The following is a 25,902-nucleotide window of genomic DNA, read 5'->3' on the forward strand; positions in this document are numbered from 1 at the left end:
CTTAACCAATCATCATGAAGCTTTTTCTCATATTCTTGGAGGTATTAGAAGTAGCATAGGATAACTTTTTATTTAAAAAAAATCGATGCGCTTGAAGTTGCGGATAAAAGCTAGTATTGGTATAAAATTGTTTTTCCAAAAAAAATATTTTTATATAATGACTAGCTGACTCGGCAAACCTTGTCTTGCCGCTAAACGCTATTTAAAAATAGGGGTTGGTGGTAAAAGTGTGAAAATTTAGGGTTGTATCTTATCTTATCTTATCTTATCTTATACTATTAAACGAGCAATTCTTGTATATATATATAGAATCTGAATCTCGGAAACGGCTCCAACGATTTTCATAAAATTTAGTATTTAGGGGGTTTCGGGGGAGATAAATCTATCTAGCTAGGATTCATTTTCAGGAAATGTCGTTTTATCCCTGTTTTTAGGAATTGAAAAAAATATCGTTAGAATACGAAGGTAAATTTCGCATAAGTCAATGTAGTTGAAATAGCTCGGTGGGAAATCGGCCGCTCGGGATCAACCGAGAAGATCATGGTTCAAATCCACATGTCCCTGATCAATTATTTTTTCTTTTTCTTTTTCTAATTGCACTCGTTATTTTTAATTTAAATAGACTGTTCTTATTTTTTATTATTATGTCGGTAAAATCGAAAAATATTATTCATATTTTATCAATATGTAATTCGTATTTATACTTTATGATTTCCAAAAAACACGATTTACTAAAAATACCGAGCTTAGCTCGGTCACCCGGGTACTATATTTTTCAACGCCAAATCATAATAAAATAAAAAATAAATAATTAATCTTTCTTAAATTCTTTATTATTCTTATTATATTCTTTCTTAAATTAATTCTGTATTGCTTTAAAAAACATAAAATGTAGCTGTGGATTTTTGTACAAATAAATAAATAAATAAATTTTCTTAAATAAATAATTTTTCTTCTTAATAATTATTCTGGACTACCCTTAACATTTAGGGGGATGAAAAATAGATATTGTTCGATTCTCAGACCTACCCAATATGCACACAAAATTTCATGAGAATCGGTCAAGCCGTTTCAGAGGAGTTTAACTACAAACACCGCGACACGAGAATTTTATATATTAGATAGTTTGATAATGTTTGAATTTATTAAAACATTAAATTAACAAACATTGAAATAAATAAAAAAATATTAGAACGCGGTCGAGTTAAGTAATTTTTTTTTTCTTTTTTCTATGAAATCGGTTAAAAATGTTGAATAATATCTACATATACGAAGCAATAAATTTTTGAAATTTTGCATTGTCTAACATTTATGATAGCAATAATTTTGCTAATAGAATTTATGAAATTGTTGATATAAGATAAAAATGAATATCTTACTCTAGTGTAAGAGTTAATTTGCAATACTAGAAATTATGTGGGATGTCTGGAAGAAAAGGCTTATTGGCCATAAGTCTGCCTATTGTACTTCACAGTCTGTAATTGTCTTTATACTTTATTTGTAATGTTTTTGTGGTGTACAATAGAAAATATGAAGTAACATTTTATTAATTATCCGCCAACCCGCATTGGAGCAGCGTGGTGGATTATACTCTGATCCTTCTCCCACATGGGGAAAGAGGCCTATGCCCAGTGGTGGGATATTACAGGCTGAAGCTCATTTTATTAAGAGTAAAACTAAGTGTTTAATTTGGAAAAAAATCCAACTGAAAATCGCGTTCTTTCTTTTATGCCAACATCGACTGGGGTGTCCCCGCTCGTGTTTTTTGTATTTAGTGCTGATAGACGTAAAACACTCGTGAAAATTAAGGACACATAGATATTATGTTGCTGACTTGCGTTTGGTGTTGAAAGCTAATTTTAAAACAGTAAAAGACGGCTATCGCATTGATTTTTAATATCGCCATCATTTGCTATTACATTAATTAACATACAAATAATAGGTATTTAATAATTTTATAAATAACTTAGTTTCTACCTGTATACAAAAAATGCGTAAATTAAAAAAAACTTTATAGATCTATAAACATCTAAAATATAAAAGTATGAAACTTTTAAAGGGCATTTAAAAATAAGGGTCGAAGATTTTACTGAAATTTGCAAATTGGTTGGTATCTGTACAAATATCCATCCCGAGAGGGAACGAAACCCGCAAACCTCTGGTGTTTAGGCACCTCTACACGGCGCAGTCTCTACACACGAGAGCGGTTTTTGTTGTGCAAGCGAAAAATTAACTTACAAAAGGCAAATTCACAAATATAAAACGACTGCAATAAAAAGAATCTTAGATTGAAATTTTGTAAAACAGTTAACTTCTTTAACGAAAAAGGTTAATAAAAAGTAAAAGTAAAAAAGCACTGAAACTTCAGAACATACACTTATAAACAAATTTTACTGAAATCGCTCTCCCAAACATTTCAAAACTTAACCTTCTATATCTCATTGAACTTCGTTTAAAATTAAAAAAAAAAGGTGTGTGTGTGTGTGTGTGTGTGTGAGAGAGAGATTGTGTGTGTATTTATGTACGGGCGTAAGAAGTTATACTTCATTGGCTAGCTAACTTCACGTTGCCAACTTCTTCTTCGTTGACTAGCTAACTTCAGGGTGTCGGTTTTTTGCGACGGTGTGCGCGCGCATCCTAAAAATTAACTCTCATAATTTTTCCTAACGCACTAAACGAAGTATAACTTCAAAAAGTTATCAAACAACCCCAACCATATCACCCGCAAAAGTTACGTAACTTTTCGTACAGCCAATGTCACTGGAGTTCTATTCTTGTACACAAAAGTTTTCCAACTAAAATTTTCCATATGTATGTCACTTTGGAATACCTCGGAAACAGTGATATATCTCGGTGTTTGGCCCTCGTCCAGTAAGAGCTAAGGCGATGGAATCATTTTCGACTGTTCGACTGTCGGATGCTTTTCGATTGTCGCCGATTACCAGATATTGACATGTTCGGATTTAGAAGAGGTAGGTTACAGATTCATACAATAATCTATATTTGAAAGCATTAGTTATTTGTATAATTTCTGTATTTTTGAAATAGAGCGCATTGAAAGTAGTTCTGTCCAAAATTATAAATAATTTAAGAAATTTAGAAAATGTACTGTGTGGCTACGGTAATAAAGAATATAGTCACCCCCTCTCTTCCCGTGGGTATTGTAAGAAGCTAAGAGACTAAGGGATAACACAGTTCCGCTACCACCTTGGAACTTAAAAAGCCGACCGGTGGCGGGATAACTATCCAACTGCTGGCTATGAAATACACAGGCCGAAGACGGGCAGCGTCGTCAGCGGTGCGACAAAGCCAGTCCTGCGGTCACCAACCTGCCTGCCCAGCGTGGTGACTATAGGCAAAACACATAATTTTACGTTATTTTTGGCGTAAACCTGTGAGTGGACTATATAGGATGATGATGATGATGATAAAATGTAAATTCTGCTAAAATCTAAAACATTTCACAAAATACCTTAATATTAAGTTAATAGATTTATCTTTGGTAATTAATCTACTAAGGGGTAAGCTAGGTGGCCGAAAGAGTCGCCGCAGAATAAAACCCCGGGTGGCTGGATAGTGTTGAGAAAGATTTAAAAGCTATTTGTGTGAGGAATTGAGGAAGCTGGAAACAGACAGGTCTAGAGTAGTTCAAAGCACAATCTTCTTGTCGGGTCATCAATCAAGTTTTGACCAGATCAAAGCACTTTCGTGGTTGTGGTGCCTAATTTTTTTTTTCTTTATTAAAGAGCTTTGTCGCTACTGTGACTATGTCGCTCTGTTATTGGTTCCTAAAATATTACTGATTTGACTTGTCCGTCCTCATTTAATGCAACATTATAGCCTATCAACCACAATCATAATTATATTTAAAAGTACTATATACATATATACTTACATATTTCTTTTTCAAATCCAATACTTCTATTTCTTTCATAGAATCGTTGAATTAGAATCAAGTTATTTAAATTTATTTCAAGAGTAAAATGGATTGAAGTTCGTAAGGGGATCGAAATATTGGCACCCGACGTGGGACCGAGCATAGGCCATTCGTAAAACAAATTTTCCTATATATTTATTGAATTCTCTAAGGCGTCTAAATTATTCAACTATTATATGAACCTTTAATAACTTAGACATTATAAAGAATTCAGAACGCTATACAAACTATACAAATCTTTGAATGTACCTATTAAATAAAGTTTTGAAGCGAGTGCTTGCTCTGGTTTTTTTAAGTGTATTATTAAAATGTTATAAGAGTTTTTATATGGCTTTTAACTTTTATTTATCTATGATTTTTTGAATTAAGAAACAAATTTAACATAAAATAGTGTAATGTATAATTACAATATTTACCGACCGACACCGACACCGCGATGAATTGTTGGCTGCAGTGACGCGATTCAACAAAAAGAACAAAGATAATAAGCTCAGCACCGAACATCTTGGACTCGGAGGACGTCGCGAACCCGTATTCGTATCTGAACACCTTACTCTTACAAATAAACAGTTACATGCCGCAGCCCGAAAGAAAGCCAAGGAGACTGGATTCAAGTTTGTGTGGATACGGGATGAAAGAATACTTGCGAGGAAAAACGAGCAAAGTCATGCTATTCACATCAAAAACGAGGAAAGCTTGAAATTGTTGCTTTAGTATTAGTATTCGATAAGTGTCAGAATTATCCAAGTAGTACTTATATAGTTGTTTTTTACAATGGCTGTAAATATTTATTATCAGAATGTGCGGGGCTTAAGAACCAAAACAGAGGATGTTTTTACAAATATTCTGATTAATAACTACAACGTAATTGTATTTACTGAAACGTGGCTCAATAGTAAAGTAACGAATTCGGAATTTATAGATAAGCGTTATATTGTTTATAGGAGAGATCGATTGTGCTCAGAAACTACTAAAAAAGACGGTGGGGGAGTTTTGGTCGCTGTTTCTAAGCATATTCCTTCTTCCAGACATTCAAACTGGGAGAGTGATGCGGAGGACCTATGGGTCTCAATTGATGTAAAAACAAATAACATTGTTACAAAAATACTAATTTGCGCGGTATACCTTCCCCCACCAGTAAATTTGGAAAGCCTTACTCGGTTTTTAGAGCATACTAGCGATATTTTAGACGGAAATGACCAAGTCATAATATTGGGAGACTTCAACATGGGCTTTATTGGTTGGTCTCGCGGCGTGGATGGTGTTTCATGTAGTGCATTTAATTATGGTTCACCGCAGGGCCTGGCACTCACTGATTTCATGGCGCTGAATAATATTACACAAATGAACCCTCTTCCTAACGAGGATGGCAGAGTGCTGGATCTTGTTCTGACTAACTGCATTACGTTAGAAGTTACTAATTCTTTAAATATAATAAGTAAAATTGACCGAAAGCATCCTCCTTTATTGATTATTGTACCGGAACTGAAACCACACTTTCTTAAATCAGCCGAGAGACCCCGACCCAACTTTTTCAAAGCGAACTATGATCTAATTTTAGCTCATCTGAAGGAAATTAATTGGCCAAAACAGTTCGATAAGTGTCAAAACGTAACCGAGATGACCGCAGTATTTTACCGTATACTGAACAATACCGTGGAGACTTACGTCCCCATTTCGAGACCAAAGAAAAGCAGGTTTCCCTCATGGTTTAGTAAGTCTCTGATTAAAATAATCTTGGAGAAGGAAAGCAAGAGGAAAAAGTTTATGAAATACAAAAATCCACGCGACAGGTTAGAGTATGAGTTACTTCGTGAGCGAAGTAAAAAAATAATAGACGCATGCCTACAAAATTACAAAAAGCGGGTTGAGAATAATATTATCGGGAATCCTAAATGTTTCTGGAACTTTATCAAAGATAGGCGAGGTGGTGAAACTACGATACCTGCGGAAATGACCCTTGATGACCAAACTGCTAACACTGGTACAAAAATCGCAGATTTATTTGCTAAAAATTTTTCATCAGTGTTTAGTAACATAGTATTACCTGATAGTCTAGAGTCCACAGTGCACGGTCTGTCATATTTGAGTAAAATTAAATTTAGTGAAAAGGAAATCAAACGTGCCATTAATAAACTAGATATCTTTAAGGGTGCTGGTCCCGATGAGATCCCTCCTATCTTTGTGAAGCGCTGCGGCCCTACTCTTGCTCTGCCACTATCACTGCTTTTCAACAGGTCTTTGCATGACGGGGTGTTACCTGAGTTGTGGAAAAAGGCAAAGGTCGTTCCTGTGTACAAAAAAGGTGACAATAAAGACGTCAAAAACTACCGTCCTATATCCATACTTTCATGTATACCGAAGCTGTTTGAATCCCTTGTTTGCCCAATTGTCACGCGCCACTTGGAAAGCCAGATCTCAGAATATCAACATGGGTTTCGCAAGGGACGTTCTGTTCAAACGAACTTGGTGTCATTTATGTCCTACCTTAGTAAAGAAATAGATAGACGCCAACAAGTGGACTGTATATACACGGATTTCTCGAACGCTTTTGATAAGGTGTGTCACTCGCGTCTTATACATAAATTGAGAAGGTCTGGTTTAAGTGGAAGCTTACTTGAATGGTTTGAGTCATACCTAGCAAAAAGACTTCAGTTTGTGGTGCTAAACGGTCACACATCACATGAGTATGTTGCGTATTCAGGAGTACCACAAGGATCCCATTTGGGTCCAGTTCTCTTCTCAGTGTTTATAAATGACATTACTTCTTCTATACATCACTGTAAATACTCCCTTTTTGCTGATGATCTCAAGATATTCAAAACTGTCAGTACGAATAATGATGTGGAGCTCATCCAAGCTGATCTCGATGGAATAAATGTGTGGTGTAAGTTAAACGGTATGATTATAAACACGAAGAAATCTTATCACATTAAGTACACAAAGAAAAAAGTACAATTGCCATCAGCGTATAAATTACAGTCCGATACGTTACAGGAGGTTAAGGAGATTCGAGATTTGGGCGTGATAATGGACACACAATTGAAATTTAAAGTGCACATGGATACAACAGTAAAACGAGCGGCCAGGATGTTAGGTTTTCTTAAAAGAAACACCAAGGGATTTGTTTCTCCTCAAACCAAAATAATCCTTTATAACTCACTGGTTCGCAGCAAACTCGAATTTGCATCGGTTGTGTGGAGTCCCCAATACGTAGCACCATCTCAACGTCTAGAGAAACTACAAAGATCCTTTACTAGATACCTGGCATACCACACTTCGGGCATCTCTCATAAGGCCACCTATGACTTACGGCTGAAACACTTTAAAATGATTTCACTTTATAATCGCCGCATAATACTAGATTTAACATTCCTCAAAAAGCTGATATCGGGACAGATTGCATGCGGTGAATTGCTTGATAAAATAAATTTTAAAATCCCGTACAGATACCCACGAAGGCCCATTATTAACATACTTGTTGAAAATGTAGGTAGAACAAATGCTCTTAAACATTCTCCATTATCAAGGATGTGTTCTGAGTACAATCGATTTTCCGCGTCAATTAATGATTTTGATATATTTCATGATTCAGGGACAAGTCTAAAAAAAAACTTACCGCACATTTCTGCTCATAAATATAATGTTTAATTTGATATTTATACTATTCTTTTTTTTAATTATTATACTTCTGCTATATTTTAATGATTTGCTGTAACTCTAAAACTGTTATTTAATGTCTTCTAAGGCGAGTGATGTATGCACCCGTAACTGGCATGCATACCGGACTATGTACATGAACGTGATATTGTAATGTTTAGTATGTTATGCTGTTGGTGTGTCAGTAAATAAATAAATAAATAAATAAATAAATATTTAATACAAGGCACTCTCGCAACTTCACCTGTATTCAATGTTTTTAGATATTTTTTCCGTACCTTCTCTTTGTACATTTAATGGCCTACATTACTCGCAAAACAAACGAACTTTCGATGCTACAACAATGAAATGGATATCATCCTCGAAAACTTTCTATCTTTAGGCACAATATACTACTAAACTAACTAAAACTACTAAACTAACTAAATAAAATTCAAACTCAACAAACAAAATTTAATAATAAATACAAAATTAAAATTCGTAACAGCCCTTTGCTTCAGATACATAATATTCCACTCAGCAGAGTCATGAAAAAAGTGTAGCATTACTACAGGGACAGGGAACGGTCGGTAACTGGAAAAACGCTTGTAGCCTTAATCGTACGTTAGACTTGGCAATTCTTTCACAGACATAACCCAAGGGATAACATTATTCAGCCATGATCTCTTTTATTTTACTGTATACAGATTGTTTTTAAATAACAGTTCTTTGAGAAAAAATATGATATTGTTACTATTTTTTACGCAAAGTAGCGTACGGCAAACCTACCTACGAGTACTACCTATTACCATAGGCGGTTACCGTAGCTTCTAGACGCTTGTAATACCAGAAGCAATACAAACACCACACCTTACCCTAACTATCTACAGGAGCTCTGATCACCTTACTCATCACAGGAACACAACACTGCTTGAAAGCAGTATTACTTATCTATGATCTCACAATAAATTGGCTTTCGAATGTTATAGCAGTTTACTTACAAAAAGGAATGTATATGAATAAGTATATAAACATTAACAGTTTATGGTTTTTATTTTAATCACAGAACAACATAAAATCTTTGTTAATTTACATTTACATATACAATGTTTAACAAGAAACCGTCCAATATTTATTACATTTTATATACATTTTTTTATTTGTTCAAAAATACAAAAAACAAAAAACACTTATTCATCAGCTAGTCACGAAAACTCACAAGAGTTTATCCGGACAAGCCGCCGCGTCGCTTACCAGATTATCATATAATATTTATACCGTACCGTACCATATTATTGCAATTAAAACTAAACTAAGGTAATAACCAAAGTTTTGTAACTATTGAACGCTTAAAGATTTCAACAAATTCTCTGTTAGTGATCTTCTATATTTGCGTTTATCCAGGTATAACTTTTGTAGGTTTTCAGGAAGTTCATTAAGGAATGCGGGTATAATGGTGTTTAACATTCTAGCTCCGTAGAAATTTCTAACATTCGGTATAACTCGGAGTATCCAAATATGTAAATAAAAAGGACCTCCAGACCTATCAATAAAAATTTAAAAACATTGTGTAAATAATTTACAAGACAATTCACATGACCTCTTCATCGCCCGGTGAAGCGAGCGTGTAGCGGGATTCAGCTCGATTGAGTTGGGTACGTTTAATTACGCAACACTTGTATACTGTCACATGAAAAACGTTACATTTGTTAGTTATTTACTTGCAAACACGTGTTAGTACTTTAGATAACGTATAAAAAGCTTAACACATATAAAGATTGACATTTACATCTTATCTAATTTAAACAAATAAATAAAATCGGAGTGTCTGTTTGTAATATTAAAATAACTGCTTATTACCAAATGCATATGGATGCAGACATGGTACATATACCAAAATAAATTTTTTTTTAATAATTTTCGTCTGTCTATCTGTCGGTCCGTCTGTTTGTTCCGGCTAATCTCTGAAACGTCTGGACTAATTTTGACGGGACTTTCACCAACAGACAGCTGATATAATAAGGAAAGGAAGGAAGTATCTTCGGCTACTTTTATTTTAGAAATTTATTTATTCTATAACTTTGCGAACTTAACTTTTTTGTCAAATTCCACGCGGACAAAACGGAGCTAGTTTTAAATAAATGAGTAGAATAATGGTGGGGAGAAAATCTTGTGAAGTAATGTATTTCAATTAAAATATTTAAAGCGAAGTTTTAACGCGATGCTCGGTACAACAGTGCGGGTTTTTATTACGCATTCTGTTTGAAGAGAGTAGGAGTCTGTTAAATTATTTACAAATCAACTTGTCAACGAAATGATTAAATAAAACAGGAATCATGACACGATATCAGCGTGAATTTATTACGTTTTTATACAGAGCCCTTTTTAGCCTACCTTCCAAAAGGGTAGTAACCCCAAATGAGGAAGGGTACAGCAGGAATTATCCTGCTCAAAATCTGGAGCAGCCTGACTGGGGAAGTACCTCGACCTTATAGAAGATAACCGCTAAATAATACTGCTTTCAAGTAGTGTTGCGTTCCTGTGGTGAATAAGATGACCAGAGCTTCTGAAGGGGTTTGGAGGTTCGGCAACTCTCTTGTGATGCTTCTGGTGTTGCAGCCGTCTATAGGCTACGGTAATCTCTTACCATCAGGTGAGCCGTATAGCTTGTTTGCCGAAGTAGTTATATAAAAAAGGGTTAGTTGCAAAAAAATAAATCCCCCTCTTTCCCCCCAAAACGTTTTTTTTTATACACTGTACACATACACAAATATTGTTAGAAATCTATTTACAATTACTTTTTTTTATCTGCTTATATAACCATTTAGGTACGATACACGCTAACTTATTTCTCTCAAATAAAATCAAAATCTCGATGAGATTATCTTCTGTCAAACGCCATTACTGTCAGTATTATCGAACATTTGAAAAAAAATTTTTTTCATTAGCGTTCATCAAAAATACTATTATATAATTGTAGACATTTTATAGCAGCTCCGTTTATATATTATTTTTGCAACTGTTTCTGACATACTTCAAGCGCAAATTTCTTTTGACAATTTATTTTTATATCCAGCTATGCCCGCGACTTCGTTTGCGTGGAAGTTAACAAAAAAGTTATTATTCAGTTCATAGTTATAAAAAAAATCTAAAATAAAAGTAGCCTAAGTTAATCCTTACTATATCAGCTATTTGCCAGTGAAAGTCCCGTCAAAATCAGTCCAGCAGTTTCAGAGATTAGCCGGAACAAACATACAGACAGACAGACAAAAATTATAAAAAATGTTATTTTGGTATAGGTACAGTGTATACATCCATATGCACTTAGTAAAAAGCGGTTATTTTAATATTACAAACAGACACTCCAATTTCATTTACTTGTACAGATAAAAAACAACTTTAAAATTAATTACCTTTTTTACATAGATAACGACAACCTTACATTACAAAATTAGTCCTTAACTAAATGTAAGAAAATATAATTCAATTGAGAATGATTACCTCCCAAAATGAAATATTAGTTTAATTACTTATTTAAACGATAATTTATTTATAAGTTAGAATTACCGTAAATAAAGGTATTTCATCTGTGTTTAATCTATTATCTATTATATATATAAAGGCGAAAGGTCACTCACTCATCATGAAATCTCCGAAACTATAACACCTACAAACTTGAAATTTGGCTGATAGGCTCCTCATAAGACGTAGGCATTCGCTAAGAACGGATTTTACGAAACTCGACCCCTAAGGGGGTAAAACAGGGGTTGGAAGTTTGTATGAAAGTCCTATGTTTTTGAAGTAAGAGACTTGAAATTTAAAATGTATGCTCTATAGATGGTGAGAAGGTGTCTAAATAATGTATCTTTAGAAATCAACCCCCTCTTGGGGTTAAAACGGGGGATGGTAGGTTGACTCGCTCATCACGAAATCTCCGAAACTATAACAGCTACAAACTTGAAATTTGGCAGGTAGGTTTCTTATAAGGCCTAGACATCCGTTTATACCGAGTTTTAGGAAACTCGATCCCTAAGGGGGTAAAAAGGGAGTTGGAAGTTTGTATGAAAGTGGTATGTTTTTGAAGTAAGAGACTTTAAATTTAAAATGTATGCTCTATAGATGGTGAGAAGGTGTCCAAATAATTTATCTTTAGAAATTCACTCCCTTTTGCGGTTAAAACGGGGGATGGTAGGTTGACTCACTCATCACGAAATCTCCGAAACTATAACAGCTACAAACTTGAAATTTTGCAGATAGGTTCCTTATAGGGCGTAAACATCCGCTGAGAACGGATTTTACGAAACTCGACCCATAAAGGAATAAAACGGGGGTTGAAGGTTTGTATGAAAGTCCTATGTTATTAAGGTCATCATTACAGCCTTTACAGTCCACTACTGGACATAGGCCTCCACAAGTTTACGCCAAAAATAACGTGAACTCATGTGTTTTGCCCATAGTCACCACGCTGGGCAGGCGGGTTGGTGACCGCAAGGCTGGCTTTGTCGCACCGAAGACGCTGCTGCCCGTCTTCGGCCTGTATATTTCAAAGCCAGCAGTTGGATGATTATCCCGCCATGGGTCGGCTTTATAAGTTACAAGGTGGCAGTGGAACTGTGCTATCCCTTAGTCGCCTCTTACGACAGCCTCGTGAAGAGAGAGGGTGGCTATATTCTTTACTGCCGTAGCCACACAGCTTTCCACAGCGAAATAAAATTTAAATTGACCCTTCCGCAAAATCACACTAACTTTTTCTTTGTTTGAATAATAAAACAAAAATGGCATAAATAAAATTAATTTTCACTTACATCGATAGACGTCTATGTTATACGAGTATTTATATCACAGAAATATTATTACTATATCTGTGATTTATATAGTTCAATAAGTTTAAATTCCGTAACAATTTTTATATACCAGTCCCTTTATTTAATTACATATTTAGTGAATGCAAACTGACAATAAATTCATAATAACATAGTCATGAATAATCAACAAAGGCCCTTAAACGTAATAATTATTATAAATGGAGGGCACAATTTTACGACAGGTAGGTACATACAGATTAGCTGAGCGCCAGGTCAAAGCGGTGAACCCCGATTTCATTCATTTAATCGCCTATGGTGCTTTTATAACATATGTTTGTGATTAATGAAAAACATTTCTCTTAAATCTGAATTATAAAATGAATATAAATTTTATATTTTTATAAAAAATACATACTTAACACAAAAACAATTAATCTTTATAAATAGAACTTTCGCATAATACGCAATTTCTGAACAACAACACCGATTGGATATTTATTTATTTATTTATTTTTTTGTTTTGTTATGGTCTTGTTAAGGTTTTATAAAATAAAATATCGATGTATTAACGAAAAAATAATGTGGTACGAAGTTCGCCAGGTCGGTTTGTATAATGTAATATATTTATATAATAAGAATTTTATTGAAATATTACATTGCATTTATTTTTATTTTTTACTAGTAAGTTATTTGTCAAAAAAGCTTGTCACGAGATTTACTTGTCTAGATAAACAAGTAAATTAAATGACTTGATGTGATTTTTTTTTGTATGTAGGTATATCTAAAGTTCAAATATTTTAATTGTTTATGATTTTTTGTGCTTTTAATCATTGTATTCCAAAGTGTTATGTACACTTGTAAGTGACATGCATAAGTATCAGATACTTTGTTATTATGTATTGCTTAATTTAAAAAAAATTATATGTATGTTGTAAGTGTGCTTTAAAAATAAATTAATTAATTAATTTTAACTATTAAAATTTTCAAACTAAGGAAATACGAGAACTCCAATCTGGCGACAAATTTTTATATCATAAGTTTTAAAGTACTTTTTTTTCGTTTTAGCCCATTCAAATAAAAGCTTGTTTTTTAAAAAGGTTTTTTACATTTAATTTATTTATTGTAGTTGTCGCAAAAGTAATTTCTTTCAAAACATTTTTTAAATACAGTTGAATATTCATATGAACGACAATTCGCCTTTGGATTGTAGCAATACGTATCATTCAAGTGAATGCAATATAATTAAAGCTCGCAGTGCGACGGTCAATAGCCGGTTAACTCGATAATTCGGTCACCGCTCACCGTTTACCCGGGTAACCCTAGTGCGCCAATAACCCGGGTAATCGACTTGCGGATTATGTCCGGTCAATCTATCTTGTTCACTGAGTGACTTGATTTTTTAACTACCGTAAGCTTAACTAGGCTACAACCGTTCTAGTAAAGTCACGGGTTCGATTCTCATTTATATGTCCCTCTATATGTGTGTTGTCATTGATTGTCTCTATTTAGTAAAAATAATATATATTAATTTTCGAACGCCATCTTAAGATTACGTCGATAAGTGTGAAGTTACTGGCATAGCGCCATCTATCTTTCGATCCCGGTTGTTTGAGTATCTTCAATACACTGGTAAAATACACCATCAGTACAACATTCGGAACAAATTTGTTAAAAAGTAAATTAAGCTAGTTGTTATTAATGAAACCTCATAACGATTAATACTCATTGTAAGGAAAAGAAAATGTATGTCAAGCAGCAATTGAACGGCGAAAAAAAAATCACTACACAATTTCAGCCACTAAAAGCTCATTTTAGAATTCTACTTTCATTCGAAATCGTAAAACCATCTCCAAACAAGTTTTCGCAAATAATTTCCGCTAATTAGCAATAAAGGGTAAGTTGTAAGTTCAAGCTATATTCCACACATTTATGGGTAGTCTGGAAGAGATCACTATCTAGTGATATGACGGCCCGTTGCATGCGATGTAATCATTTTTTTCCCTTTAAGCTTTATTCTTATGTAATTGTTATATATTACTGTGTGCAATAAAGTTATTTACTATTATTATTATTATTTATTGTCAAATTTTGACAGTAAAATAGTACGTGCCAAAACTATTTTATATACGTTTTCATAAAAAAAAGTTCTCCCCTCTCTAATACTTTTCGGAAATGATTTTAAAATATATAATAGCCCATAACCTTCCCTGTTTCATCTTCATCCTGCCATAAAGTAAAATAGCCATATATCAAACATAATATTACAATATATCCGCACATATAAATCTACGGAGCCTGATCCCAGGGCAAATTTACGGCATAATACTTAAATAAAATGTTTTTATAACAAAGAACTAAAGTGGTCTGAAACAGCTGGAAAGTGTCCTTTCCCCGTGTATGGAGTTTAATCCACCAAGTTTAATTTTATTAATTTTATTTATTTGTATTTATTTGTATAGATAAGTTTAAGTTGATAGCATCCTGAATTTCTTAGTTTACTATTTTGTTATCGGCAACGCGCTTGCGATGCTTCTGATGTTGCAAGTGTTTATAAGCTACGGTAATTGCTTACCATCAGGTGAGCCGTGCGCTTGTTTATCGACTAAATAACATAGCTGTAAGGTACATTGTTTGTAAAGCTGTTGTTTTTTTGAATAAAGAATAAAAATAAATAAAGAATTAAAAAAAAAATGTTCAGTGGCAGGTTACGTCGTTACGATTAACGATCTGACACCGATGTGATGACAGCCTCACGTGCTCTCCAAAGCATGATGGCTAGATCTATGACAATAGTCACAGTATAAGTAGTCATATAACTTTTTATTACTAGTTTTTAAACTTTCACGGTTCATATGAACTTTTTAAATTGTACGAGAGTCACCCGTGACTATGGTGTGTGCAGCCTCGCCGTAATATCGGGAGTTTAAGATGACAATTAAGACTTTAACTGAGGTAGGTCACAGCAGGAAATATCCTACTCAAAATCTGGAGCAGCTCGAACTAAAAAACTGCAGCATAATTTTTGTCTGTTTGTCTGTGCGTTTGTGCACACTAATCTCAAAAACGGCTTATCCGATTTAGATGATATTTTCAATAATATACTGTGGCAAGCTTAGCTTAACATTAGTTCCCTGGAAGAGATCGCTTTTCAGCGATAAGGTCACCCGTAGTACCTTATTATTGTTAAAATCAATCTGATATGTCTTATTTCTGTTTTGGTGTACAATAAAGTGTATTGTTATGTTAAAGTAAATTGTTATGTTTGTTTCATGTCAATCATAAATAAAAAAGTTATGGCAATTTAAAAACTCACGTTTAACATGTTAAGTCACTATTATCTGTCCACGCGAACGAAGTCGCGAGGACAGATAATTTTAAATAACCGTTAATTTTTATTACGTACTTTACGTACCTTTAAATTTACTTTTATACAAAAAACGATTTGAATACGTGTCACAAAAGGCTTTTAGTTGATAAATTACATTCGAAACTTAACACAATGTAATATAGCGCTAATAGCGTGTACGCCTTCTGACCGGATAACTCAATAAAGCGGGCGACCGGGCGACCGGAAGTGCCCGATTAATAGATATTGTCCGAATAATTTGATTTGCGAAGCATGAATGGGGAAATACCCTTTGGCGGAAGGTTCCATACGTGTGTATTGTCTATGGTTGTGTTACATATTTTTTATTTGTGTGTCGATTAATTTGTTCGTAATTTATTTATGAAATTGCCATTATTTCCTGTATATATGATTTATCAAATGTTTACCTATTTTTTTATATTAATTTATTGCAAGGGCTTCAAAGTCGCGCTATAATGCACACTACTATATAATTTAATTCGCATGAATAATACTTATTATGTCATTAAATGGGCCGATTTTTAAGTCATGATCACGATTTGCCCTGTAAGAAGCCCACTGCTGGACATACGCCTCTTTCTGCATGTAGGAATATTTTCGAAGCTTTATCTCCCACGCTGCTCCACTGCGGGTTGGCGGATTTTTAATTATTCTAATATATTTACCAAAATATTACTATAAAAGATATAACAATGCATAGTTATACTTCTTAAAAATAATCTTATATATAAAATTCTCGTGTCACAATGTTAGTTAAAATACTCCTCCGAAACGGCTGGACCGATTTTTATGAAATTTTGTGTGCATATCGGGTAGGTCTGAGAACCGGCCAACATCTATTTTTCATACCCTTAAGTTATAAGAGCGGGGGGGATTAAGGGGTTAGTAACATATATGGCAAAACAACGTTTGCGGGGTCAGCTAGTGTTACTATAATTTTAGTTATTCAAATACACTTTTATGTCATAAAAACATTGGCATAGAAGTAAAAAAACTAGCCGTAACGTAAGTTGTAATATATAACGGACGTTATAACGTATATTAGTTATCTATAAATGAGTACACAAAAATACATAAAAACGGCAGAACTGACACCAGGTTTTGATGAAGTGCATGAGAAGAGAATGGACTCCTTTGTCCTCTGAAATGAAGGGACTCCCGCGGGACACAAGGAACATCGTCCCGCTTAAAGCGGACACAAATAACGCACAACTGAAATATGTATAAACGGAAGGAGATGAGTTTTTTGTTTATTTGTTTATGTTGTATACAAGTGTTATCAGGACACACTAGATATATTTCTCGAGTGAAAAATTTCGTTACCAAAATACTAAAAAAAATTCTGCTATCATATGATGAAATCTACTAAGACTCCTAATACCTTAGGGATCCCGGAACCCATACGGATCAGCCTGAAAAAACGGGAAATTGGTCAAAAAACGTATTTTGTAATTCAAAATCGAAATCTAAAATAACTTTATTCAAATAGGCAATAGTACCTTCGAATCGTTACTATACAAATCAAAATGGAAATTATAGTTAAAGGTGAAGCCACCATCGATTCTGAATATAAATTCTGCAAAGAAGAATCGTCAAGAAACTGCTCAGTTACTCATTTTAAAACTGTATATTAATATAAATTGGGTAATATTTCCTAGCCAGTTGGCGATTCGGGTCCGGTTTTATTTTTCCGGTCCAGTTTTAGTTAAACACAAAATAGATCTTTCTAATTGATCGAGTGACACAATTTCCTCTAGGAGCCGAGTAATTGTTTGGAAACTACTTAATTGTTCACTCGCACGACAATTCCTCCTTTTATTTAGACTACAGACACGTGACGAAGTTTATTTCGTTAAGTCTTTGATGAATTTAATTATATAGAGATACATTTTTGCTGATCTTGTCTTTAATTTACATTAGTGAAGTGTTGTGTGTCTAGGTGGTGAAGGAAACCTTGATAAAGAAACCTACGAATCACGAAAGAATAAAAGCAGTAAAGTAATGTAGGGAAGTGGAAGAAGCAGGGCAATAAGCTCCAACTCTGGTCCTCTTTTTATACGGCTAATGTGGCAAACAAGCGTACAAGCCGCTAGTTGGTAAGCGGTTACCGTAGCAATGGATCTAGTAATATCAAGAACATTGCAAGCGCGTGCCAACCCTACCACAGACTCTCTTGAGAAACTCTTGCTACATACACATAACGCACAACACTATTTGAGAGAAATATTATTTAATTGTGATATATACGTATATAATTATATGCGAATGTCTTTGAGATTCTATTCGACTTATCTCCAGCAAAACAAAAGATAGCAAAGTATTCCTTCCCTTAGTTTATAATAAACTTTAAATTAAAATATATTATTCAATCAATAACTATTAGAAATATATTTTTTCCGTGAGAATTTAAAACATAGTAAAACATACGCTCTATCCACACATTGCGACTCAAAGTAAAACAGTTGTTACAAACGACAAGGCAAATGAAACTACATGGGTCAACTAGTCGATCCAAAACATATAAAATACATAGATAAAATGGAATTGTTGATTTAACAATACTTTTTACTCACGACGCAAAATTTGCATTTTAAAGATAATACACCAAGTTTTAATCAATTAATAACATCCGTATCGATTGAAAATGGCCATTTTGATGTGTTAAGTTAGACCATAAACAATTTAAATGGTGCCTTTAACCTTATCTGAGCAATCAATAACGAAACTTTTAACATTGTTATAGATGTTTAAAGTTATCTTGGCACAAGCTTATCTGTGTCCAGACCACTTGCTCTGACAAAATAAATGTGTGCGTGTTAAAACCCACAGTGAAGTACAATTATACAAAAAAGACTTATATTTAAATTGCTAATAATAAAATGAAATAATCCTCAACGTAGGTAATCAGAAAAATAGTCATTTTTTTTAACCAATCGCTCGCCTTATAGTAGCCAATTACCTTAGCTTGAGAGGCCTGCAACACCAGAAGCATTACAAGCGCGTTGCCGATCCTATCCCCCCTTCTCCCAGGAGCTCTGGTCGCCTTACTCACTAGCAAGAAAGAACACTGCTTGAAAGCAGTATTATTTAGTTGTGATCTTCTGTAAGGTCGAGTACTACAGTCGAGCTGCTTCATATTTTTAGCAGGAAATTTCCTGCTGTGCCCTACCTGAGTTAAAAATTAAATACGAAATAACGATCTTGCTCAAATTAAAATGGGACCAGATGACAAGCACCAGCTTTTGAAAACAAAGGAATATTCCGAATCGGTTTACGCAGTGAAAATTTTTGAGGCAACACATATAAAATATACTCGAATAGAGAACCTCATCTTTTTTTGAAGTCGGTTATAAAAATATGGCGGTACGGAATTTTTCCAGGATAACTATAACCAGTATAGTACAATTTAAGTAAAAATGCAGGTCTATGATATTCCAAATTTAAATACTTCAACAACTCATCGTTAAAATGTCAAGTTTTTTAACAAATGTACTCGGGCAAGAAAACAATGTGAAACGATAAAACGTGTTGCTCGAATGACGACTGAAGCGTCACTGCCACAGAGAACATTGTAATAGTTGGGAAGTCACTGCACACAAATCAAAGTTTCATATTTATATGTCCACGAGCAAATGCGAGCCAACGTGGCTTGAACGATGTTTAAAGTAGTAAGCGGTATGTTACTTTCTCATTTTTATTACTTTTCTGTTATTGAATAGCTTATAGGGTTCAAAACTATTCTATATTCGAAAGTATAGATGAAATATTATGTAACTTTATATGTTGTAGCTGTACCCCGCGCGTGTTGCTATGCTTTTTTTTATTATATTTTATTTTTTGGTCGTACCAACTCAGAAATCTTTTTGGGATCATGCACAACACTGCTGAAGATCATGACATGATCAAATGCATAGTTTACGATTTTTTAATGGACATACAGACAAATATTCATTTATATATATAGATGGTTTGATCAATTCTGAGAAAAATAAGAGAGAGAGTTACATTCGTAAGTTTTAGTAAGTCTTGTGGTCTAAAGCACACCCATTTTTTTTAATACTAACCCTGTGTCTATACGTTTACGTAACTTTTGTTTTAACACTGTTTTATATAATATTAAACCATAAACTTAATACAAACATGCATCTTTAATACAAAAAGCATGATATTTCATCTATTCGACATTGTTACTAAGTTACTACATTTGTATTTTCTTTTCATTACATCTAAACTGACATAGCTTACAATTCATATGCAAAATTTATTGTGCAAACCCGTAGTCGAGCAAGAAGTATCTACAAAGGAGAATAATCAGTTGGAGGTTTTAAACTGTAGCATAAAAAAAGTGTAGCATAGAAAACAAGTTTTCTAATGTTTACGCGAATATCACTCATTATAAATGAAACAACCTTTTCTGATTTTATCGCTGTTTATTAATTTTTTGAAATGCCCGACGATACGGATACTTTACAAGGTCTGTAAATAACTTCAAGTATTCGATAGTTACGATTAAACCAACATCCCACATCTCTTCACCTTTAAAGAATATCTTAAAATACACTATTTGTCATTAAACACGTCATGATTGCCTATATCGTCTTTGTATAATTTATGTATTTTATATTTGTAAGTATTATGTAGATATTGTATGTAATATGTATGTATCGTATCTAACATACATATATTTGATATATATGTGTGTATGTGTGTGTGTATTTTATTACAAAATATTCTAATTAACACACCAATTATTTATTCACTTCCTAACCGCAGTTTCTAATTCATATCTTTTTGTTTCTCTTGAAGAGATCGCTTTCAGCGATGAGACCGTATGATTGATTATACTTAATCATTCTATACAAGAAAAGATATAATGAAAATTACTTACCTGACAAGAAGCGTAGCGAACAACACGGTCAGAAGGGGCAGAAGCGTTGCGAAACATGCCAGGAACAATGTCTGCACGTCGGTGAAACCTGAAAACATGGAAACAACTGCGACAGGTCACGTGCCTACATGCTGCGGGTAGCACGCTCGAGAGAGCTTACCCATAGCATGTAGCTTGGCATAATAGCTTGAGAAGCCTGCTAGTCAAAACTTCTCATGCTATTTGCTAAACGAATATTTATAGCAACGCGATTAAACGTAAGAAGAAAGGTCAAATCGTCATTTTAATATTTCTTTGTTTCTACATAGCTATTAAAATGTTAAATTTTAGATAATTAAACCACCTTATTTTAATAATTAAAAGATCGCGAAATAACGCTAAGTACTTATTTTGGAATTATATTAATTCAATAAATTACATAAAAAGGTTTTTTTATTTTTAGAATGTACCTTCTACGAACGCTACATAAGGTCATATTCAGTTGTGCATTTTGTGTAACAAAAACCAATGTGGAATTTTCCATGAAAATTTCGAATTCGTGAAAATTTAGTGCTAAATTTATAATCGACAAGTTTGAAGAATAATAATCGAAAAAAAAAACTAAACTAATATTTCGAGAAACGTAATAGTTCGATTTGATTTCGTTGTGTAGTTATAACCATCAACTGCTGGCTTTGAAATACACAGCCGGGCAGCAGCGTCTTCGGTACGACAAAGCCAGCCCTGCGGTCACCAACCCGCCTGCCCAGCGTGGTGACTATGGGCAAAACAGGTAAGTTCACGCCATTTTTGGCGGGAACTTTTGGAGGCCTATGGCCAGTAGTGGACTGTATTAAACTAAAGTGATGATGATGATGATGATGTGTAATTATAAACAAAACAGTTATTTTTTTCCATATCATAGTTTTAATTGCGAGCTTGCAATTGTTTTGTTATCTTAACCTTGCACCAGTTGCAGAACATGATGTGTTGACAACTGGAGCGTGACTTCAATCGACCCATTGTTCAAGTACGGAACTCTTCTATTCTATTTTTGTATAAAACAAATGAACTTTTAGATTTACGTTTTTATTCTTCATTTTAATATTTATTTAAAATTGACTTATATTAAAAATTATAATAAAATTGCATCGCGGCCAATTCTGTAGGAATAGTTTGAAATTTTATGGGTAAGCAATTTGTGAATGAATGTATTTTTGACTTCGTATAATTTTTCTTTCATATAAAAACAGTTTAAAAGCAACGGTAAAAATACATTAGAAAAACGAAAGAAAAAAGAAATAAAGCAAATGATAACATAAACACAGCACTTAAAAGCATTTCCAACCGAATTTATAACCTACGCGAACAGAGAAGGATTGAGTACAGAGCGGGGGCGACATAATATAAATTTAGAATGCTCGTTAATTTGTCAAAAGGGTCCGGCGCTAGGTCTGTGAGCTCTCTGGGGAGTGTGAACCTCGTAAAATACGAGACCTCAATGTTGGTAATTAGGTAGGTACTTGAATTTCTCTGTGTGTGACTATGTACACAATTCATATATTTTCATGCACAAAAAATAATCAATGAGGTCCTTGCTCAATAGATATCTATTTATCCTCGTTTCAACTACCAAAGCTCGAGATAATAAGAACTTAGCATGCATGCCGTAACACAGGTTTTCCTAGTATGGCAGCAGAGGTATCCTAAACATTTAAGTACAAATGTGTCTTTTTATTTTGAAATAATAGAGAATTAGTATTAGTATTATTATTATTATCTGTTTTTGGGAGCTGTAGTAACTATTAAACCTCAGCTGATGCTGTCTGCTGGGTTGCTCCGATTTTTATATACAAAAGTATATCTAAACAATTAAAATACTTAAATGTTATCAGAGTTTTATATGCACGAAATGAATTTAATATGATTAACTAATAGGCTTAAAAAGCATTGCAGATTTTTATTGAGGAACACATATGATGACCATCTCTGTGATTAGGACTGGTTGAATTAAAAGAAAAAGAAAAGGAAAATTAATCGTTCGATTTACTAAACGAAATATAAGAAATACATTTTAATAGAAAAGTAAAGGAAAGACCAGCCTGAGTGAGGCCTATGCCTGAAGTGTACACTTATGTCAGTTAGCACTTAATTTTTCATATTTTTATTTTAATACTAATATCCTAAAATAAAAGCCGGTCAGAAGCAATAAATTAACTCATAAAATTACATAATTCATAAAAAATATAATATTACTCAAGTATGTTTTTCACGTCAACCCCATTTACTTTATAATTTATTGATAATTTAATACAAATAATGGAGTGGAAGGATGTTAAAAGGGATGATTATTCATTAACCCTCGTTATTGAATAAATTACGGTAAATTCAATTTGAGAAAGGTTTAATCAAGCCATTCATTAATTGGAGTGTGTCACTGAAGCATTCGTTCAGAATTTATTCACCAACAAATAAAACATTTTGCCGCCATAATCCTGTTCTGTCTGTGAATGCATTTTGAATCGAATTCGGTCTTTTGGAATAGTTACTCCCGTTTGACTAAAAATAAGTAATAAGAATGTTCTACAACATTGCACAATATTAAAAACGAATGAAATGTTTACGATGACTTTCTTTCTGAGAAATTAAATGATATGAATGAAAATGAAAATTAATGTTTAGAATTCCTAATGTGTGGGTAACACAAAAATAAAATCGTACATATTAAATGATATGAATGAAATAATTAAACTTAGCACGTGATATCAAATATTTCAAAGAATCAGTCTGAAGATATATTACAAGTATTTTCCAAATTCCTAACAGACAATCTATTCAAATCTATTTGTTGATTCTGAGTTGAAAGGTGATGAACACCAAACATTACATTTTTGATGATTTTTTTAATATTCTATATTTTTCTTTCTTTTTGGCACGGATTGAGCGAAAATAAAAAGAATCTGTATTAGGAATAGTTATACAAATATTTCATCAATCAATTTTAATGTTATTAACTTAAATATTTTATTATTAAAGATTATAAGTGTCAAAGTACTTTCTCCATTACTAGTACAGTATTTGGCAATTAACAATAAAATATCAGAACAAATACTCACTTGTGTCTGGCGCCACATCGTTGTCTATATTGTGCGCTGTAATATTCGCCAAATTGTACGCGCTCTTATTCTCATTCATATTCGAAGGCTTTATTACTTCAACTAATTCAACATAGTCCACCTTCCGCAGAACATCACTGGCGTTACGATTTCTTTTAGCTAAATTATTATTACTATAAGTTACATCTTTAACTGTATCGTTATCATCACTGCCGTTAATCTTAGCGGCTATCAAAAACTCAAATCTAGGCATGTCTTGCACAAACTCAGAATTAGGTCTAAAAAGTATGTCTGTTAACGTTTCTTCTCTGTCGGATTCTGAATCTATCATTTCATCTAACAAAGGACTTGATATGTTAAATTGTTTTTCGAACGCCTCCGCTTCATTCTTTGGTATTTCAAACATACTAACTTGGTCTTGATTATTATTTTCGGAAAACGCTTCGTCCCTATCCTGTTCTGCGTTGACGATAGCCTCCATTTGAGTATTGGAACTCTTATTTGTCTCTTCTGCTGTCTCTTCAGCTGTTTCTTCTTCACTCTCATTCGCAACTATAAGCGTGTCAGAATTAGAATCTACTGGTATATTAAATGTACTACTATTATTAGAAAAGTTCATAATGATATCTGTTGAATTGAAGTCAGAGTAAGGGCGAGAGTGCACTAAATCCGCGGATAATAGTGCGTTAAGGAGGAAGAACATTAGTTTTAATTTTACGTTCGTCATTTTTCTTTTAACTTTCGTCTTTAGTCATATATCCATTATAGTATTAGAGAATGTAGGCATTCAAAATCGCTTTTCTTATTTCATCGTTGTTTGCGAATCTGCGAACAAAAGGAAACTATTAAGTGCCGAAGTTTTTATAATCAGATTTAAGTGCTCACGCTAAGAGTATTTTTAAAACTTTCATAGCTTTTTCTGTATTATTTTCTAAGCTTTAAGTTCGAAAGGCTTATTATAAGAAAAGTGTTTGGATGTTTTTTTCTTGAATAGAAATATATTATATATTAACTAGCTGACTCAGCAAACCCGATATTCACAAACCGATATATCTAAAATTACACCCGATATACACAACACACCAATATACCCGATATACACAAAAATTTATAAAAATCGGTCCAGCCGTTTCGGAGGAGTATGGTAACTAACATTGTGAAACGAGAATTTTATATATAAGAAAATATTCCATTCTGTCATGAAACACACATTTTATTATTAATTAGCTGTATTCTGCGTGCGTTGCTACGCTTTTTTTTTTTCGGTCATACCAAGTCAAAAACCTTTTTGAGCTCATGCATAACACTTTGCTAAAAATCATGACATGATTAAATACATAGTTTACGATTCTATGGAGGACATAGAGACAAACATTGATTTTTATATATATAGATTATTTAGAGCAAGACATTCGTTTCCTCTACTCAAAATATCGACAGAATTTATTAATTTATCTTCAAGATCTGATTCAACTCAAATAACTAGGTATAACTTTTAGTTTTCGAGGTTGCGACACGAAATAATTGAGAACAAAGTTAGGTTTAGTGGTGAAATAGAAAAATACATTATAGCATTTATATCTTGAATACCGTTAAATACGAAATAGCTATCAGCGTCTACATAGGACAGAATCTGACAAGTAAATGGGGATTTAGTGGTAAAACTGTAAAATGTATCCGTAACTTTTTTTTATTGCCGACCAAGATCATGGTCCGAAACGCGTACATAATAGCATCCCCATATGACAGCAGAAAAGTCTAGAATATAAACAATGCATGTCATAATGAATCTCATTTTTACAACGTAGACTGACTGATACAGCTTTACCAGCTTCAATGAAAGTCGTACAATTTCTAATATCTCATGGAGCACATGTAGATGCCACTGGCGCAACAATGGCCGTTCATCGGATGTCATCACTCAATGTCATACAAAGCTTAATTATAAATTTTCTAACTTTTACCAACATTTTGCTGTGTGCCGTTAAATTTTCCATTGAACTTCGACGTCCCGTCACGATGTCACAATGTCACGGTTACGATGTAATCATAACGTGATGAAAAAAGTTATCTGAAGAATGGTCTTTTTGGATTATTGGTCTGATCTCTGTGAGTAATGTAATAACCTGATACCTAGTAAATATTTTTTTACTAGGAAAATGGATAGAGTT

General features: G+C 33.5%; 1 protein-coding gene across 1 annotated transcript in view; it reads right to left on the reverse strand.

The window, feature by feature from the left end:
• The window catches only part of LOC123656485, a 59,001-nt gene extending 34,543 nt beyond the window's left edge, over positions 1 to 24,458 (reverse strand). Inside the window, exons 1-2 of the mRNA XM_045592162.1 lie at positions 23,732 to 24,458; positions 20,637 to 20,742 (exon numbers count right to left, since the gene is read on the reverse strand). Coding sequence (XP_045448118.1) covers positions 20,637 to 20,742; positions 23,732 to 24,458 — 833 coding nt within the window. The remainder of the gene's footprint in view (positions 1 to 20,636; positions 20,743 to 23,731) is intronic.
• Between the last annotated feature and the right edge of the window lie 1,444 nt (positions 24,459 to 25,902).

The sequence above is a fragment of the Melitaea cinxia genome, chromosome 9 (assembly GCF_905220565.1).
Source record: "Melitaea cinxia chromosome 9, ilMelCinx1.1, whole genome shotgun sequence".
In the NCBI taxonomy this organism is placed as follows: domain Eukaryota; kingdom Metazoa; phylum Arthropoda; class Insecta; order Lepidoptera; family Nymphalidae; genus Melitaea; species Melitaea cinxia.